The sequence below is a fragment of the Bidens hawaiensis genome, unplaced genomic scaffold (genome assembly GCF_021521415.1).
Source record: "Bidens hawaiensis isolate Kalapana, Puna unplaced genomic scaffold, B.hawaiensis_p1.1 tig00000458_1, whole genome shotgun sequence".
Lineage (NCBI taxonomy): Eukaryota > Viridiplantae > Streptophyta > Magnoliopsida > Asterales > Asteraceae > Bidens > Bidens hawaiensis.
This window is the reverse complement of record NW_027491030.1, coordinates 119,688-139,873: the sequence shown is the minus strand read 5'-3', so window position 1 is coordinate 139,873 and position 20,186 is coordinate 119,688. Positions and strand designations below refer to the sequence as shown.

The 20,186-nt window shown below is 40.4% G+C and overlaps 2 protein-coding genes and 1 pseudogene across 3 annotated transcripts; 1 reads left to right on the top strand and 2 right to left on the bottom strand.

Annotated features, from left to right (window-relative positions):
- Positions 1-219: 219 nt before the first annotated feature.
- LOC143627408 (large ribosomal subunit protein uL10-like) lies at positions 220-2,527 on the bottom strand. The gene is made up of 4 exons (XM_077097239.1): positions 2,110-2,527; positions 1,071-1,238; positions 588-980; positions 220-503 (listed from the first exon to the last, which is right to left on the bottom strand). Exons 1-4 carry the CDS (start codon positions 2,362-2,364, stop codon positions 354-356), a joined length of 966 nt encoding a protein of 321 aa, XP_076953354.1. The 5' UTR covers positions 2,365-2,527; the 3' UTR covers positions 220-353.
- Positions 2,528-3,953: 1,426 nt separating this feature from the next.
- Positions 3,954-14,261, top strand: LOC143625197 (putative glucan endo-1,3-beta-glucosidase A6; annotated as a pseudogene).
- Positions 14,262-14,648: 387 nt separating this feature from the next.
- On the bottom strand, positions 14,649-18,108 carry LOC143626055 (uncharacterized protein At2g39910-like). Of its 2 annotated transcripts, XM_077096237.1 has the most exons (9): positions 18,074-18,108; positions 16,982-17,143; positions 16,454-16,898; positions 16,272-16,358; positions 15,902-16,092; positions 15,608-15,803; positions 15,236-15,300; positions 15,040-15,141; positions 14,649-14,949 (listed from the first exon to the last, which is right to left on the bottom strand). In XM_077096237.1, exons 2-9 carry the CDS (start codon positions 17,020-17,022, stop codon positions 14,796-14,798), a joined length of 1,281 nt encoding a protein of 426 aa, XP_076952352.1. In that variant the 5' UTR covers positions 17,023-17,143; positions 18,074-18,108; the 3' UTR covers positions 14,649-14,795. The 2 variants fall into 2 exon arrangements, with proteins under 2 accessions (XP_076952352.1, XP_076952356.1); XM_077096241.1 differs by lacking the exon at positions 18,074-18,108 and having other exon boundaries at positions 16,982-17,162.
- Between the last annotated feature and the right edge of the window lie 2,078 nt (positions 18,109-20,186).

Sequence of the window (20,186 nt, the reverse complement as noted above, 5' to 3'; positions counted from 1 at the left end):
AATCCGGTCAAATACTCGATTATATCCAGAACCGTCCGGATCCAATTTTGACTTTTGTTGACCATACCCGGTTTCGTTTTAACAGAATACACGACTTGAGCACCTCTAATAGAAACGCATTAAATCAACACAGTTTCTACTTTATACTTTAAAGTAGTAAAAAAAGATGCATACTGTGAAAAGTTGCTAACAGTAAAAGATCCATACAACCAAAACAGATTGAAGTATTAAAAGATCCACAGTCTCAAAAACAAAACAAAAAAATCCAATCCAAACAAGCAAATAAAGTTCAATAGCAACCAAAGCTCAACAGAAAACTAAATTGTCTGATAGGTAAACATCTCAATGATGATCTAATCATCAAACAAGCTGAAACCCAAGTCATCATCTTCCTCCTCTTCAGGTTCTTCTTTCTTCGCCTCAGCAGGTGCAGCGGCAGCAGCAGCCGGAGGGGAGCCAGCATCAGCAGCAACCGGTGCAGCCACAGCAAACTTGCTTGGATCCTGCAACAATTCATTTATTAATACACTATTTACTATTTCTATAAATTAATAAATCAAAATAAAGAAACTACTCATTAAACTTACAGCGAGGTACTCTTTCACTTTGTCGGCCAATGGGAAGGAATACTCGGTCTCAACAGCAACAGCCAACAGATTCTTGTAGCCGTTGATCAACATGTGAGGTGCAGCTGCAACAGTCGGGTAGTGGATAGCCAAGGCCAAAGAAGTAACCACGGACACACCAAGAGCAAACTTCTCAACAAGGTCATCCTCAGTCAAGTCTAGCACCTCAGGGCTGAAAACAGAACCGTTATCATAAACGGTTTGAACAACCAGACCGTATGAAAACGGCCTGATGCCAAGCTTGGCCAAGAGAGCAGCCTCAGAGGATCCAACCTTGTCACCCTTCTTGATAAGCTCAACAGGGGTGATGATTTCAACAGTACCCTTGTTAATCTTGGTTGGAATGTTAAGAACCTAAATTATTAAAAACATTACGTTAAAAAACAGAACAAGTGTATCACTGTATTGTTATGGAAAAAACGTAAAATTAGAGATAATATGAACCTGGAAGAAAGAGGTCTGAGATGGGTCGAGACCAGTGTTGCCAGGTGGCACAACCACATCAACTGGAGCCACGAGACCAACACGAGCAGGTGCTCCAACCTTGTACTTAGCAACTTCCTCACGAACTTCCTTCAAGTCACCCTTGGTGAAGATAAGACCAACATTTCCCTGCATTATAAAAAATCAGTACTTCAATTCATAAAGTCATTAAAAGTGTTACAAGAGTTAATAATTCAAACCCAAAACAAACCTTACTAGCACAGAAACAAATTTAATAACAAAACATAGGTTTTATCAATCACAACAAAAAAGTTTTTCATGTTCATACATCAGATTATAACAAAACAAAAGTAGCAACCAATAACACATAAACAGAGTTAATTATATCTAATACAAATATTAACTTAAAATATCACCATAATTTTAAAAACGAGTCGTCAATTAAAATAGTAAATGGCATCCCAATCAAATACATCAAGTTCCTCATTTCTATCATTGTATTCATAACATTATAACAGTAACAAAAAAAAGCAATAAACTTAGAAACAATTTAACTTCACAAAAACATATTTAACTTTAAAAAACTATATAACATTGAAGCTAGTAACAATACTAACTATCATAAACATCATATATATCAATTTTATCAAGCTAAAACATCAAAACAATAAAAAATCAAAAACAACCTAAACATAACTCGCACACAAAAATAAACTTAATTATTACAATTCAACAAAATGCATGTATCAAAACAACAAACCATACTTAAAATAATCAAATCTATCAATGTCATAGTACTCAGAAGTATCAAATCACATACTAAACTTTATATTCAACTCTAAATTCTGTCAAAAAAAACATAAAATAACAATAATTGTACAAGCTAGCAATTCTATTCATCATAAAGTCATAATCAACAATTTTTTGAACTTATCATATTCACAAATCATAACAAAACTAACTCAACATCAACTTATATCAAACTCATATCACAAAATATATAAACAATAACAATAATAATAAACAGCAAAAAACTTACAACAAGAAGTGGAATAAGGTTCAAATAAGCCTTGTTTCCAGTCTTCTCAGAATGCATCCTAATAGACCTCTTCATCATAGTATTCTTCCCCATCAAAATGACCGAATCACCCCTGAGCCCATGGCGAATATTCTGAAGCTGATTCGATCCAACATTATCAGCAGCAGCAACCAGCACCTGAGTGTAGTCATCAAGAAGCTGACAAAGCTTGGAGTCATAAGCGATCTTCTTATCGGCTTTCGATACCTTGCCCATTACTTACTTACTTACTGTTTGAAGTGAATTAATAATAAAAGCTAAAAGTATGAACGGAAGAGATGAGTGTGGTTATGCAAAACCGAGGGCCAAGATAAGCGTGCTTATACAAGGCGGACAGCGGCGGCCGTCGCTTTAACCTCTTCTGTTCGATTGGGTGGTGGTGAGAGGTGTGAAGAAACCCTTGAGACTGTGTGAAGAGATTGGGTTGTATTAATATGAGTGGAACCCTAGGAGGTTAATAAGTGGTGGGCTTGGGCTGTTTGATTTTGTTGCGTGGTGGTGGGTACGTATGGCTAAATGAATTGCTTTGAAAGGATAATGAGCTTAGTTGAAGCCCGTTTCTTTAAATGAGATAGTGGAGGTGCACAAATCGGGTATTTTACGGAACCGGAACTGGGTAGGAGCCATTTTCAGGTTTGGTTAACAAAATCAAGAACTGGGCCCGGTAGGAACCGGTTCCGAGTTTGATCGGGTGTCTAACAGGGTTTGACGGGTTTTTATCGAGTTTTGACAAAGTAGAGATATAGTGCTAAGTCTGATTTCGATATTTTTGTGAACCAATACAAAGTACAAACACATGGGCCAGGTAGGACTGGGTTTGGAACCGGGATTTTGTCCACCTCTATTTAAAAGTCAGCTAGAAACGTTTAGCTTATGTTGTAAAAATATCAATCAAATAAATAAGTTTATTAGTTTTTATTAGTTTTCATAAAAAATAAAATTGATGAATTAAAACCATTTGACAGTACTAGTTTTTTTTTCTCTTTTTTTAATTACGAGACATAGTTGTTGGAAAACTCATTAGACCCGTTGGGCCGTTAATACTCTGCTAAACAAGAAAATGTGAATCGCCAATTGCGAGGGCTAAGCGGGCTTGAAGACGTTATGTCTTTACATAATGCAATACGTTAAGTGTTAAACTTAACAAAAGGCATATTAAGAAGGTTATAAGATGGGCTGTGGCAATTACAAAGGAGGTTACAAATTTATCAAAATGTCAAATTGAAAGTATTGGTTAAAAGAATCATGTAAACGATAAGCTCTAGACTGTATTTTAATCATAAACTCACAATAAAACTTTATTCTAAAAACCTAAAAATGAACTTACAAAAAGTAAAAAATTTCCATGATCCCCTCAAACGGAGCCAATGTATCCATTAAAAAAAATACATGAACTAAGAGCATGTTTAAGATTGAGTTTAAAAAATGCTTATGGCTTTTCTAAAAGTCATTTTAAAAAGCCAGAATTTGAGGCTTTTGTAAACTGTTTTTAGCTTTTTCAAAAAACTAAATTAAGATGTTTTTATGATTGCCAAACACATTTAAACTTATTGGCTTTTTAAAAACACCAATAAACCAATAAGCATTTTTCAAACTCAATCTTAAACATGCCCTAATTTCGTGTAACATTTTTAAAAATAACCAGAAGTTGTTTATAAATTCTACCATACATGCCCATGCATATCATTACAGCTAACTAACTAACTTACTACCACTTGCTAAAATGCACCATAAAACTTAACACACCCCTCTTATACCATTAAACCCCCACACACCACCATTCACCAAAACACCACTACCAAATTATGTCACTCGCAAACTCTCTAACTCTACTCCTAATGATTATTACCATCACCATCACCGTCGCCGCAACCACACTCGGCGTCACTTACATCCCCTCCCCCACCCAACCACCACCCGAACAAGTCGTCACCACCCTCACCTCCTTAAAAATCACCGCAGTCCGCCTCCCATCACCGTCACCACCCGTTATGTAACACCCCGACCAAAGGCGGATTATACATCGGGGCGCCACATATTGTTTCATTACTCGTGACACTATTGGGTGTCAATATTTAATAAATACATTCATTCACGCACGCGCAACGTAAACACAAGATATAAATAAACCAACATAAATCAATATATTATAAATCATAATATTCGAACAGCAATAACTTGTCTTGATACATTTTAATCTAGGTCCAAAAGTAAAAACGTCCTATGTGTCCACAAGCTCCAAAACAGCTACTGCAAACCTGAACATTTGTTAAAATAAACGTCAAACACTTGCGTGTTGGTGAGAAATCAAGTTTAATACAATACATAGATAACAATAAATCTGCGCGCAACATGTGTATGTTTGGTTTTCAACAAGGGTGTAATCTGATCGGGACCAACTCTAAGATTCATAGACTGCCGGTGCTCACAATTGAGCTCACAAACAAGACAAACTGTGCATGTGCAAACAAAAGAGAAAATCATAAACGATAGTTCTCCCGTGTTCATCTAATGGTACCATGAGAACTGCGGAATAGACCGACAAGACGGTTAATGATCCACACATACAAATAAACAGCCAAGTCTACGTCCTCAACACATGGGATACTGCGCGACTAAAGTTCATAAACAAGTTTAAGACTCTAAGTTTGTATGAACACATGAACATCCCAAAACATTAAAAGCAAAAAGGGATTAGGTACGAGATTACTCACTTGATAAACGATGCGGTGTAAGATAAAGCAAGAACCAACTTTAAACAAGCACAAGTTAACCTATAAATAAGATTATTGTTTTAATGATTGGTTCTAAGTCTTGATTATAAGTTAGCATAATTAATAAGTAAATTATATATATAATATATTACCGGAAAAAGCAGGGTAGATGAGAGGAGAAAACGGAGGCAAGAGAGGAGGCGGCGGAAGGACAATCGGCAGAGAGCAAAGGAAGAGAGATAATAAGTGTTTGTGTGTGTAGTGTTAAGAAAAAATAAGATTATTATTTATAGAGAAACCCTAGGGAACACAATCCCTAGAAAAGGGGAAAAAGATCTCAAAAAGTAAAAGATTCCAAAAGCAAAAGATATCAAAAGATATGGCAGCTGCAGGGGGCAAGATAAAGCTGACAGGGAACAGTAAAAAGCATGGGCGGATCAGATAAAGGTACTGGTCAAGCATGGCAAAAGCAGATCTCAAAAGATAATGTCAGTCACTTTTTCTGCCAACCAATGGGGTTGGTGCGCATGCTGCGCCGAAAGTAACTTTTCAGACATAAAGCAGATTAGGTCAACAGCACAACAGATAAGACAACACAAAAGCAAACGGCTAGATTAAACAGAAGAAAACTCAAAGGGTTTAGCGCGAGAAGGCATCGAGCGCGAAGGCAAAAGTGCGCGAGCGCGAAGGCAGACAGAACCAACCTTAACGCGTCGCGGGAAGAATTATATTTCTAAACGCGCCGCGGGAAGAACTTCAATTCCTAGCGCGCCGCGGGAAGAACTATAATTCTTCGCGCGTCGAGGGATGAACTACGATTCTTAGCGCGCTGCGAGAAGAACTACAGATCCTTAGCGCGTCGCGGGAAGAACTACCGTTCTTAGCGCGCTGCGAGAAGAATTACAATTCTTAGCGCGCTGCGAGAAGAGTTCGTCTCGCGTATCGCTGTAACAGGTGGTCTTCACGCAGGATTCCTTGTAAGGGGTCTGGCGCGTGGAGCTGCGCAGACAACCTTAGGCGGGAAGGAACAAAGGACAAGCAAAGAGTTAGAAGGAAAAGAGGGAAACAAGGCGTAAGGGCGGGACGGCGACAAGAGGGAAAAGAAGGCGGAAAGAGAGGAGAGGGACGGGACGGCGGAAAGAAAGAGAGAGAAAGAGGCGGGAAGGAAAATATATATTATTATTAAAAGTAAAGTATACTTATTATTAAATCATAAAAGAAAGAGATCGGATCAGAGAAACGGGTACCTGGGTCGGGTCGGATCGGGGCAGATGTCACAGTCTCCCCTACTTTAAGAAATTTCGTCCCGAAATTTTTCTCGAAGTAGGTTGCGCAGAGAACAGGTGCGGGTACTTGATCTTCATTTGATCTTCCCTTTCCCATGTAAACTCGGCTCCGCGCTTGGACTCCCAACGAACTTTCACGATAGGGATGCGACTGCGCTTGGTTTGCTTTACCTCGCGATCCATAATCTCAACAGGCTTCTCAACGAAATGCATAGTTTCATCAACTTGAACTTCATCAAGTGGAATGTGAAGGTTCTCGTCAGCTAAACACTTCTTGAGATTGGATACATGGAACGTTGGATGCACATTACTGAGCGCGGGCGGCAGGTCAAGTCTGTAGGCAACTTTTCCTACACGCGCGAGAATCTTGAATGGACCAACATAACGAGGAGCAAGCTTACCTTTCTTCCCAAAGCGGACAACACCTTTCCAGGGCGACACTTTGAGGAGAACAAGATCACCAACTTGAAATTCAAGAGGCTTTCGCCTGCGATCTGCGTAACTCTTCTGTCGGCTTCTGGCAGTCAGCAGATGATCACGGATCTTGGCGATTTTATCGGTTGTCTCTTGAACAAGTTCGGGTCCTGTGATTTGAGTTTCTCCCACTTCGCTCCAACAAATCGGGGAGCGGCACTTGCGACCGTAAAGTGCTTCGAATGGGGCCATACCGATACTGGAATGATAGCTGTTATTATAAGAGAACTCGATCAAAGGCAGGTGCGAATCCCAATTACCTCCAAAATCAAGAACACAAGATCGGAGCATATCCTCAAGAGTTTGAATAGTTCGCTCAGACTGACCGTCAGTCTGAGGATGATATGCCGTACTCATGTCCAAGCGAGTTCCTAGCGCAGATTGGAGAGATTTCCAAAAGCGAGATATAAAACGGCCATCGCGATCGGATATGATGCTTAAAGGAGTACCATGGCGGCAGACAATTTCCTTGACATAAAGCTGCGCGAGTTGCTCAACACGGTAGTTTTCACGAATGGGCAGAAAGTGAGCAGACTTAGTCAAACGATCCACTATTACCCAAATGCTATCATGTTTGCTTGCTGTCAAAGGTAACTTGGTAATAAAGTCCATCGCTACACATTCCCATTTCCACGTAGGAATTTCAGGTTGTTCGAGCAAACCAGATGGGCGTTGGTGTTCAGCTTTCACTTTAGAACAAGTCAGACATTTAGCTACGAACACAGCAATATCCTTTTTCATACCGGGCCACCAATAAGTAATGCGCAAATCCTTGTACATCTTATCAGCGCCAGGATGAATAGAATACCGAGATTTGTGCGCTTCACTCAGGATATCGGCGCGAAGATTCTCATCAAAGGGAATCCAGATGCGATTAAGATAGCAGAGAATTCCACTCAGATTAGGGACAAAGTGCGCTTCCGCGCCACACGCTAACTCGGCGCGAAGGTTACCATTACTGATGGATGCGCTCTGCGCGTCACGAATACGCGATTCAAGGTTGCTTTGAATCGGCGCGAAGTGAAGCTGGGTGCGCGGCAAGATACAGTTAAGCTGGCAGGGTTTTCGGCTGAGCGCATCGGCTACCACATTAGCCTTACCAGGATGATACCGGATCTCACAATCGTAATCGCTGATGAGTTCGTTCCATCGGCGTTGCCTCATGTTGAGTTCCTTTTGATCAAAGATATGCTGAAGGCTTTTATGGTCAGTGTAAAGGATACACTTAGTACCATAAAGGTAGTGTCTCCAGATCTTCAAGGCAAAAACAACTGCACCAAGTTCGAGATCGTGAGTTGTATAATTCTTTTCATGAACCTTAAGTTGCCTTGATGCGTAAGCGATAACCTTGCCTCGTTGCATAAGAACACAACCGAGACCTTGGTTGGAGGCATCGCAGTACTCGACAAAATCATCATTACCCTCAGGTAGTGCAAGAACAGGAGCTTCACACAACAATTGCTTGAGCGATAGAAAGGCTTCTTCTTGCTTCGAGCCCCAAATATACGGTTTACCTTTGTGCGTTAGAGCTGTTAAGGGCAATGCGATCTTTGAGAAGTTCGAAATGAAACGCCGGTAATAACCAGCTAAGCCCAGAAAGGAACGGATCTCAGAAGGAGTGGATGGCGTAATCCAGTTCTTGATTGCTTCAATTTTGGATGGGTCGACATGAATACCCATCTTGTTCACAACATGGCCAAGAAACTGTACTTCATCAGACCAAAATTCACACTTGGAAAGCTTAGCATAGAGCTGCTCGGTTCGAAGCTTTTGCAACACCAACCGGAGATGTTGCTCATGCTCGGCCTTGGTCTTAGAATACACCAGAACATCATCGATAAACACAATCACGAATTTATCCAAGAAAGGCCTACACACCCGATTCATTAGATCCATGAAAACGGCGGGTGCGTTGGTTAAACCGAAGGACATGACCAAGAATTCAAAATGGCCATAACGAGTTCGAAAAGCAGTCTTCGGAACATCTTCATCGCGGATGCGCAACTGGTGATAACCAGAGCGGAGATCAATCTTCGAGAAACAAGAGGCACCTTGGAGTTGATCAAAGAGGTCGTCAATACGCGGTAAGGGATACCGGTTTTTAATGGTGAGTTTGTTCAACTCGCGGTAATCAATACACATGCGAAACGATCCATCTTTCTTTTTAACGAACAACACCGGAGCACCCCAGGGCGAAGAGCTAGGGCGAATGAATCCTTTAGCTGTCAACTCTTGAAGTTGGCTTGCCAATTCTTGCATCTCAGCGGGCGCAAGACGGTAAGGAGATTTGGCTACGGGGGAAGCACCAGGGACAAGATCAATACGGAACTCGACTTCACGAGCGGGAGGGATACCAGGAAGATCATCAGGAAAAACTTCAGGGAAATCACGCACAACAGGGATATCGCGAAGCTTCTTTTCTTCAGCAGGTTTAACCACATGGGCTAAGAATGCAATACACTTCTTCCGCATGAGTCTTCGGGCTTCGGCGCAAGACATAAGCTTAAGACCACTGGAGGGTTTTTCGCCGTAGATGTGAAGATCACCATTTTCTCGAGGTATGCGAATCATCTTCTTGGCGCAAATAACTTCGGCGCGATTATGCGAGAGCCAGTCCATACCAATGATAACATCAAAGCTCCCAAGAGGCATGGGGATGAGGTCGATCAGAAAATCGTTTTCGTTAAGGTTAAGCGTGCAATCTTTAATCACAGAGTTAATTAAAACAGTTTCACCGTTAGCCAATTCAACTGAAAAATCTTCTTTTAAGTTATCGCGCGGTCGCGCAAGCTTCTGCTCGAAGGCGCGAGAAATAAAACTTCGATCGGCGCCAGTATCAAAAAGTATAGAAGCATAAAATCCGTTAAGCAAAAATGTACCATTAACTACGTCATTATTCGCTTGCGCTTGGTGCGCGGTTATGTTAAAAGCTCGTCCACGCGTTACTTGGTTTGAAATCTGGTTTATCGGATTCGCTTGCGTAATCTGAACTTGTAGTCTCGGGCACGCGTTCCGGAAATGACTGGGATCACCGCAGTTAAAGCACGATCTGGGTCGTGGGTTTTGGTAGGTTGGTTGAGGGTTTTGCGGGTAGACTGGTGGTGTTGGCGCAATTGGATTGGCGGGAAGGACTCTACAGTTTTCTGCAAGGTGACCAGCGCGGCCACATCGGGTACAAGGTCGACATGGGACTTGAGGTGGGTGGTGAAGTCTACAGGTTGGGCAGAAGGGATGGTTTCCTGTGTAAGGTTTCTTAGTTGGCGGGGCAGGGAGTGCTGGATTGGTTAAGGCATAGTTGTGGACTACAGGAGGTGTTGGGTAGGCTGACAGTGGGTTAGGCGCATAAACTGGAGGTTGGTATGCGGGTTGCTGGACTATGGGTGGGCTGGTAAGCGCGTAAGCTTGTCTGCGCCTACGTTTCTGGTTATGGTTTGAGGGTTCTGGTTTGGTTTCTGTTGGTTCAGGGACAGTCTTGGTGAGTTTGGTCTTCTCAGATCCCCGCAGGAACAGGGTTCCTGCTCTGACATGGTTGTCGCTGAGCACAGCGGCCAACTCGATGGCGTCAGAGAGGGTAACTGGGTTTCTAGCCCATACAGAATCTTGAATTTCCATGGGGAGACCCCCAAGGAATTTCTCTATGGCTCGGCGGGAAGGGGTAACAAGGTGAGGGACAAGCAGGCTTAGTTCATGGAAGCGCGTCGCGTACTCGCGCGCTTCACCGCTGTATTGCTTCAAGTTCCAGAATTCTTCCTCCAGGCGCTTAACTTCGTTGGGAGGGCAGAATTCTCGCGTCAGAATTTCCTTAAATTCCTCCCAGAGCATGCTGGAAGCAGCTTCTGCGCCACGCGCATGAGCTACTCCATTCCACCATGTAAGCGCTCTAGATTCCAGGACACTGGAAGCATATAGGGTTCGTCTGTCTGAGGGGCATTGGGTGTGGAGGAAAGTGTTTTCTATTTTCTCAAGCCACTGGAGCATCACGGTGGCTCCTTCAAGACCTGTGAACTTTGGAGGGTTACCCGCGTTAAAGGACTTAATGTTGTAACCAGAGGTGTTGGTATTGTTTTGGCTCAAAGCTTGGGCTATTGCGGCGGCCATTTCCTGGGAACGTTGCTGCGAGCGTCTGCACGCGGCTTCTTTCTTCTTGAGATGGCGACGAGATAGCGGAGGCATTCTATAAAAATTTTAATTTTAGTTAATATCTTGATTTTAGCGCAAAGTTTTAATCTTATAAAGCTTGGTTTCGCGGAGTCAGTTACTGTCAAAAGTTAAAGTAAAATAAATGACCCTAAATGCAGACTTAATAAAGGTAACAAATTCGAATCAAGAATCGACAATTCATGTATCACCATGACTTTCCGAATTCCCAATTTAAAATATACGAGCAAACGAGTATTGGAGATTGACGATTCATGTATCACCATGACTTTTCAATCTTCAATATAAAATACACAAGAAAATGAGTATTGGAGGTTGACAATTCATGTATCACCATGACTTTTCAAGTCTCCAACCTCAGAACATAATCGTAAATGGAAATTGAAAATCAACTATTCATGTATCACCATGACTTTTCGGATTTTCAAACCCAACAAACGAATATGTAAGAAAAATCAATAAAAATCGAAATTCAACAAAAATCGAAATATCGCGAAATAAAACATAAAATCATATACTGCGCAAGCGCGAGCATATTCATAAATAACGAGTAATTAACAATAAGCGCGCAAACATGAGATTTCTCTCATGCGCGAGAAGGGACTCTTAGGTATTCTAGGTCGTTACGTCTAACCACCTATCCTAAAGTCAACGAGCTCTGATACCAATCTGTAACACCCCGACCAAAGGCGGATTATACATCGGGGCGCCACATATTGTTTCATTACTCGTGACACTATTGGGTGTCAATATTTAATAAATACATTCATTCACGCACGCGCAACGTAAACACAAGATATAAATAAACCAACATAAATCAATATATTATAAATCATAATATTCGAACAGCAATAACTTGTCTTGATACATTTTAATCTAGGTCCAAAAGTAAAAACGTCCTATGTGTCCACAAGCTCCAAAACAGCTACTGCAAACCTGAACATGTGTTAAAATAAACGTCAAACACTTGCGTGTTGGTGAGAAATCAAGTTTAATACAATACATAGATAACAATAAATCTGCGCGCAACATGTGTATGTTTGGTTTTCAACAAGGGTGTAATCTGATCGGGACCAACTCTAAGATTCATAGACTGCCGGTGCTCACAATTGAGCTCACAAACAAGACAAACTGTGCATGTGCAAACAAAAGAGAAAATCATAAACGATAGTTCTCCCGTGTTCATCTAATGGTACCATGAGAACTGCGGAATAGACCGACAAGACGGTTAATGATCCACACATACAAATAAACAGCCAAGTCTACGTCCTCAACACATGGGATACTGCGCGACTAAAGTTCATAAACAAGTTTAAGACTCTAAGTTTGTATGAACACATGAACATCCCAAAACATTAAAAGCAAAAAGGGATTAGGTACGAGATTACTCACTTGATAAACGATGCGGTGTAAGATAAAGCAAGAACCAACTTTAAACAAGCACAAGTTAACCTATAAATAAGATTATTGTTTTAATGATTGGTTCTAAGTCTTGATTATAAGTTAGCATAATTAATAAGTAAATTATATATATAATATATTACCGGAAAAAGCAGGGTAGATGAGAGGAGAAAACGGAGGCAAGAGAGGAGGCGGCGGAAGGACAATCGGCAGAGAGCAAAGGAAGAGAGATAATAAGTGTTTGTGTGTGTAGTGTTAAGAAAAAATAAGATTATTATTTATAGAGAAACCCTAGGGAACACAATCCCTAGAAAAGGGGAAAAAGATCTCAAAAAGTAAAAGATTCCAAAAGCAAAAGATATCAAAAGATATGGCAGCTGCAGGGGGCAAGATAAAGCTGACAGGGAACAGTAAAAAGCATGGGCGGATCAGATAAAGGTACTGGTCAAGCATGGCAAAAGCAGATCTCAAAAGATAATGTCAGTCACTTTTTCTGCCAACCAATGGGGTTGGTGCGCATGCTGCGCCGAAAGTAACTTTTCAGACATAAAGCAGATTAGGTCAACAGCACAACAGATAAGACAACACAAAAGCAAACGGCTAGATTAAACAGAAGAAAACTCAAAGGGTTTAGCGCGAGAAGGCATCGAGCGCGAAGGCAAAAGTGCGCGAGCGCGAAGGCAGACAGAACCAACCTTAACGCGTCGCGGGAAGAATTATATTTCTAAGCGCGCCGCGGGAAGAACTTCAATTCCTAGCGCGCCGCGGGAAGAACTATAATTCTTCGCGCGTCGAGGGATGAACTACGATTCTTAGCGCGCTGCGAGAAGAACTACAGATCCTTAGCGCGTCGTGGGAAGAACTACCGTTCTTAGCGCGCTGCGAGAAGAATTACAATTCTTAGCGCGCTGCGAGAAGAGTTCGTCTCGCGTATCGCTGTAACAGGTGGTCTTCACGCAGGATTCCTTGTAAGGGGTCTGGCGCGTGGAGCTGCGCAGACAACCTTAGGCGGGAAGGAACAAAGGACAAGCAAAGAGTTAGAAGGAAAAGAGGGAAACAAGGCGTAAGGGCGGGACGGCGACAAGAGGGAAAAGAAGGCGGAAAGAGAGGAGAGGGACGGGACGGCGGAAAGAAAGAGAGAGAAAGAGGCGGGAAGGAAAATATATATTATTATTAAAAGTAAAGTATACTTAATATTAAATCATAAAAGAAAGAGATCGGATCAGAGAAACGGGTACCTGGGTCGGGTCGGATCGGGGCAGATGTCACACGTCATTCGCGCCTTCTTCTACACCAACATATCCCTCCACCTCACCATCCCAAACCACCTCCTTCCCGCCATCTCCACCAACCGCTCCGCCGCCACGTCATGGCTCTACACCTACGTCGTCCCGTACTATCCACGCGCCTTAATCACCGCCAACTCCGTCGGAAACAACGCCCATGACGTCACCTTCAACGACCATGACGTCATTCCCGCCTTCTTCAGCTGAATTTGAAGAGCCTGTTAATAGTATGATACTCAAACCGTTGCTTCAGTACTTAACGGAGATTAACTCTTCGTTTTTTATTAATCTGTATCCGTACTTTGTGTACAAACTACGCCCCGAGATTCCGATCGGATTCTCGCTGTTTCAGCAGCATCCGTACAATTTCCGAGACGATGCAATCACCGGCGTTCGGTATCGGAATCTGTTTGATCTTATGGTGGACGCGGTGATCGCGGCGTTGACGATATCCGGACACCAAAACATTCCGGTGGTGGTGACCGAGACGGGGTGGCCAAGCGGTGGTGGATCATCGAATGAGGTTGAAGCGCATCCGGTTTACGCGGAAATGTACTTAAACGGTTTGGTTTCGCATCTTCGGTCTGGTGTCGGTACGCCTTTGAGGAAGGAAGGTGTGGCCGAGGCGTTTATTTACGAGGTGTTTGATACGAATGGGGACGGGGGAGCGTTGGGGGTTTATGCGGGCCAACATGTCGATGAAATTCAAAATTGACTTCTCGGGCGGGTGTTGTGGTGTCTCCGGGGTGGCGGTGAAGGTGGCTATGTTGCTGGTGATTGGTGTGTTAATTTGATGTAATTGGTTAATATTGAGATTAGAAGACTGTAGACATGGTTAGGTTTACATCGTTAAGTATCTGGTAATAGAGGGTGATAATTAGTGACTACTGATCAGTTTAGGTAATTAGGTGCAGCAACATGATATTCAAATTTCAATTACTATTAACTATGGTTTGATTATCATATCCTCAGTAGCAAAATCGTGACTAGTTGCTACCCGGTCGATTAAATTTTTGGTAATCGGTGACATTAATCGCTACCTCTGGTGATTTCGGTCCTCAATGGGCCGAGGAGGGGTTAAAACCAGTCAATTTCAAAATTTTGCATATAACAACTTCAATCTGATTAATCGCTATTTGGTACCCCACTGACTGACTAGCGACTAGCGAGTTCTGTAGCACTGAGCATAGAGCAATTATATAAAGTTTTCATTATTATTGACTACCACTTACATAGATTAAAGACTGCAAACAACTAGGGCTAACATGAATCCATAATGTATGTTCATCATAATGTTACATTCAAAAATAAAAATGATCTCAAAACTCTCAATTAGGCGTTTGTGCATTTCCAGCTGTGATTTGAGTTGAAATCGAGCAAGAATCAGCTGCTCTACAGTTGGTCAATGAGGGAATGAGTGTTGATAAATTTGGATCATGTTTGTGCTTTAACCAAGCTGCTTCAAATTCTGGACCTTTGCATCTGAAATTGATTGATAAAAATGCAAGTTAGGTAAAGTAAGCGGTATTAGTTACAGTATGGGGCGAAAACAATTAAGGGTTTGAATATTACTGTTGAAGTAAGCTGAGTATTTGAAGTATGCGAGCTCGGATATTTTCTCTTTCGACTTTAAGTGATGCTTCCTTGTATAGAATCACCAACTCATCTATCAATCTGAGAGGATATTAGAACGCATTATTAAAATGGTAAATTTAGTGTGTTGTTACTTGTATTTAAGTAAGGTTAAGCAGAGAAAAAAAATTATTACTTGTCATAATACGGTGAGTATCTTATCCACGTGAACTTTATAACTGTCTTGATACTGTCGAGGGCCTGCAAATTGGATATTTTAACTTAAAATCATTAAACTTATATCAGAACATAGCATATGATGGTTTAACAGATATAACAACAAAAACTGAAATTGTTAAAGCATTAAAGAAATAACAACCCAAAAACTGATTATTTTCAGGTTGTGTTAAAAATTGTCACCCCTATATCTGGCACATAACATTCACAATTTAACACACTTCATCTTGACAGAAAAAAAGATAAAAGAGAAGATCATTAAAACAAACAAGCAAAAACAGAATGAAGTGATTAATGTTCTTTTGGAGATCATTCTGAAATTAGCTCTTACCAGTAGAACCGTTGCATCATCATCAGCATGAATCCACTTGAAAAACAGGGGTAAAAGCCGCCTGAAATGACCTAACAACACAATACCCATGCCACTGAAAAGCGGTTCAATATGTTTAAGCCAAGCAATACGCCGCTCCTTAGATCTCGGTTGTCGCCATAAGTGGCTTAACATCTCATTTAGCACCTTCTCAAACCTACATAAATGCCATCCAAATACACATTGTTTTTCCTCTTTGTATTCTTCATTTCAAAACTCAATAAAATCATTTAAGTTGTAGATAAAGTAGCATACCACACACTGCGCGGATTGTTCTGTTGTGTACGACTCACAAGGAGCACCGACATCTCGACCACATGCTCCCATATTTCATCACTTGAAGCAATATTTTGACAGCAGGCATCCAAGATCACATCTTCATACAAGCTAAACTCACTACAATTAACATGCTTCGCAAGATGTATAAACACAATCATTCCCTGCCCCTGACATAATAAACAGATTCACCCACCATCAATTACAGCCTTGGCACGTGCCTCGTGTACGTATAAGTCAAAGTTGGTCAAAATTAGGCTTGTAGCAGACTAACAAACAGATTAGAAAGACGCAACTTATGGTCGTAAATAAGGCTTATTCATTGAAGAACCAAAATTTGGGTACATACTTTGACTTCAGGAGACCAATGATCAAGGGCTGTAAGTGCACAAGGAATAATCAACGAACACATATTTCCCACCAGCTGAACATCAATCTTTCATATACATAGATAAAAAATTTGTTAAAACAAACAATCCAAAACCCTAGTATTTTATACCAATTCTATAATAAAAGGGCAAGTAACAAAACCTGTGTAACAAACCATCTAAACTGATAAGCAGCAACAATAGCATAAGCAACCGGAACCCTAGCCGAAGCAGCCGAAACCTCATCACCATCAGCATCCTCTTTATCAATTGCACTCTCCTTAATACTCAATTTTAGCACAGGCAAAACACGGGGCATCAATTCCACCACTAAATCCTTACTATAGTAATCATAATAAGCTTTTTGTAAGTCTCGGAAAGCAGAATCTGCTGATGTGGAAAGAGAGGCCGGAATCCATGAGAGTTGATCAGCTGTTGAGGTTTGGGAAGCGGTTAAAGCGGCGCATAGTAAGGTGAAGTTGGTCAATGCGAGTTGAAAATCAGTTCCGTTGGTTGGGGGTAGAAGGGATTGAGAGAAGGATTTGATTGGCTCGTTCGATTGTTCGGTGGAGGTTCGTGATAGTGACTGTCGGATTGGTTCTGCTAATCTGCATTGCGACACAGCATAAGAGTTTATAGATATATAAATAGATATACGCAGTATCGGGACGTGGGAGAATAGAGGGCTTACAGAATGAGTTTTTCATAAAGATCCGAGGTTGAATTCGCCATTTCTGATGTTTGGTTTCAGAAGCCAAGTTTTATACAACCATGAATCAAATATGAAGTGAATTCAACAAACCTTAACAGTCGGCCAGTTGGGCCTTAGATGAATGCCAAACCGAACCGAAACCTATTAAAATGAACAGAATTACAAATTCACATTTCATTTAGGTTTTCAGTTTTACAAACTAGGTAATATACGGTTTAAATCAAATCACCCCAATAAAACCGAATGACGAATAATAGTTATCTAAGTTTTGTCATGCAGTTAAATCAAACTACAATTTTAGACCAATATTATTTATTCCATAACAACTAACACATTTAACATAAAATGAACATTAACCGGGCAAATTCTTTTGCTGGGAAAATCAGAAATCAAAAGGCATTTTATTACACAAACCACTGATTTATATATGGTAGCATGTTCTTTTGTTGTAGCAAAAGACCAGTTTAAAAAAAACTAACTTTTAACACAAATCCGTATTTTAATGCAGAGTTTATAGATATTGCAACAAAAGCATACACACTTATTAATCTTCAACCTTTTCAGTGAAGCATGATATTGTAATAAACATGGTACAACCACTATCCAATTTTGACATAACCATGAAATAACCACTAGATGTGTGCAGTAACCGAACCAATAACCGAAACCAAACCTAAAACCGAATTAATTAAAAAACAGTTACTGGTTATTTTTTATACCCTCCATTACCAAAACTAAGCAAACCAAAAACCAACAAACTAACCGAACCGACGAACCAAAAAACGATTGGTTAATAAAATAGGTTAACCGATGACTTCGGTTACGCTTTCAGTTTAGGCTAATAACACACCCTAACAGTCACAGCCCTTTGTACTTTCGATACGAAAGCCGACTAAAATTCAACTTTGCAATAACCATTCAATCAAATTGCAGGAATATAGATGGATAGATAATAACAGTTGGCTCAATTTCATATAATCTGGGTCAACATTAAGCTAATAAAGTTTAAAACTTAGAAAATTGAACATTATACAAAGAAAATATATTATCAGAGAATGGTTGGATTGGTACCTGAAGAGCAAGCTTTGATAGAACAATAAATGTATTTTTAGGGATTTGGATGATAATATTAATTACAGTTAATCGTTCGCCTGATGATCTGATAGTGTGTGTGCTTTTGCTATGGAGAACTGAAGAAGAAATAGCGGAATGAACCGGGTCAAACCAATTGGGCCTTGACAAATCAGGGTTTTTCTTTTTTCAATCGACGAACAAAGCACAGCTACTCAGTAACCCGGTGACGTGTTGGCTGTTGGGTAGCCTAAACCCACTGTATACTGTTCCGGAGAAAACCCATCGTTCGAAGGCTAAAAAGGGTAAAACCCAGCTAGGATCATATTAGCGGTCTTCGTCCTAAATTTTTACTTCTCATTTAGTCTTAACTGAGCTAAAGCTCGTTGAACTCTTCGGTTTGCAACTTAGCAAGGTTTATTTAAATTTTGTTTGGTTAAAAAAATATAATTTTTAGTTATTTAATTTTAACTAATATTTTCTAATCTAACCTAAGTGGCTTGAACCTTATTGAATTCGGTTGGTTTAGTTTCGGTTACGGTTGAATAAAATTTCAAATGAAAGAACATAGAGATCGAAACAAATATTTAAAGAATAAGAGTACATGAAGAAAAGACAACTACCGCGAACCATATCAAACCAATGATTTCTTGGATCTTTATAAATATCTTCAAAATCACACAAACATAACTTCGAAATCATGCATTTTTTTATGAGTATACACAATTTTTTAACTAAATTAAAGATGTTAAATAGGTAAAGTTCGCATGTGTGCCGAGAAATCATGTCTTTTACTATGTTAACTCGTTAAACCGTAACTCTTGATTGGCACGATTGTAGCATATAAAATGAAAATGTTATACAAATGTAATTAAAGACCAACCACACCAACAAAGAATTAGAAACCAACCAAACTCAATCAAATGAGTTTAGGCATGTCTTTATGCTTTCCTAGCATGTTATTGGAAAGAGATTGAATGTGAAACCCACATACTGACCCAATAGAGGGTTGGTCTGTCTAAAGTTATACAAGTTGCACGGTTAGATAGAACTAAAGAATTGGTCGATTTCTTGTCGGGCGATACTAGAGTCAAGCAATTGTTTCAGAGGCTGCATGTCGTTTTGAAGCGAAATATGTAACCCAATTTGAAACCGGTTTTCGATTATACACATATGGATTTAGCACACAAACTAAACAGAATTGGACATTGTTATAAAAGTTGCTTTGTTGACCTTCAAGAATTTGTGCCGCATATGATAATACATAGCATGTATGAGATAGTGTTTAAAGGTGGATCCCATTGATATCTTGCATCGGCATACCAACAAACTGAGACTTTTTTTTTTATCTATTTTTGTAAACGAGATCAAAGTCTCTCGTATCCAATAAGTATACTATAACATGTGCTAGTTCGAGTTATGTGATTTCGAACATCATTTATTTAGCACATTTACTAAGGAAATAAGGTCTTGCGTACAATGGCTAAGTTTTATTAGGGCCAGGGGTGGCCCCGCCCCCCCCTGTTTTTTTGCGCAATAGTGTAAATGTGTCCGTTTTTCGCCCGAAAATTTAATATGTAGTATAAACTTACTCGTTTTCGCCCGACCTCCCTATTTTTTTCGCGGTAGTGTAATTTTCGCCCAAAAATTTAATACGTAGTGTAAACTTACTCCGTCGCCCGAAAGTTTGAGCCCGACCTCCCTATTTTATTTCGCAGTAGTGTAAATGTATCCGTTTTTCGCCCGAAAATTTAATATGTGGTGTAAACTTACTCGATTTCGTGCGAAAACTCTCTATTTTTTTCGCAGTAGTGTAAATGTATTTGTTTTTTTGCAGTAGTGTAAATGTATTTGTTTTTTCGCCCGAAAGTTTTATACGTAGTTTAAATTTACCCGTTTTCGGTCAAAAATTTGAGCCTCCCCCCTCGTTTATGATTTTTTTTAAATACATTTTGAGTTCGCTCCCCCCCCCCCCCCCCCCGACGCTCGAGTCCAAGCTTCGCCACTGCTTGCGTAATTCACACGATATCTCAATGCACAAGTCGCTTTTAATTAGGGTATTTATGGACCAGGTAATAAATTGCCCTCATCTTGGGAGCAGCAAGATACTAAC

What these genes read in the sequence shown, in the direction of transcription:
- LOC143627408 (XM_077097239.1), bottom strand. Translation starts at nt 2,364, where the DNA reads ATGGGCAAGGTATCGAAAGCCGATAAGAAGATCGCTTATGACTCCAAG. An exon ending in ACCTTATTCCACTTCTTGTT is followed by an intron (nt 1,239 to 2,109) that starts GTAAGTTTTTTG and finishes TTTATAATGCAG; the next exon opens with GGAAATGTTGGTCTTATCTT. An exon ending in AAGTGAAAGAGTACCTCGCT is followed by an intron (nt 504 to 587) that starts GTAAGTTTAATG and finishes GAATTGTTGCAG; the next exon opens with GATCCAAGCAAGTTTGCTGT.
- LOC143626055 (XM_077096237.1), bottom strand. Translation starts at nt 17,022, where the DNA reads ATGGCGAATTCAACCTCGGATCTTTATGAAAAACTCATTCT. An exon ending in CTTTATGAAAAACTCATTCT is followed by an intron (nt 16,899 to 16,981) that starts GTAAGCCCTCTA and finishes GTCGCAATGCAG; the next exon opens with ATTAGCAGAACCAATCCGAC. An exon ending in TACTCACCGTATTATGACAA is followed by an intron (nt 15,142 to 15,235) that starts GTAATAATTTTT and finishes ATATCCTCTCAG; the next exon opens with ATTGATAGATGAGTTGGTGA.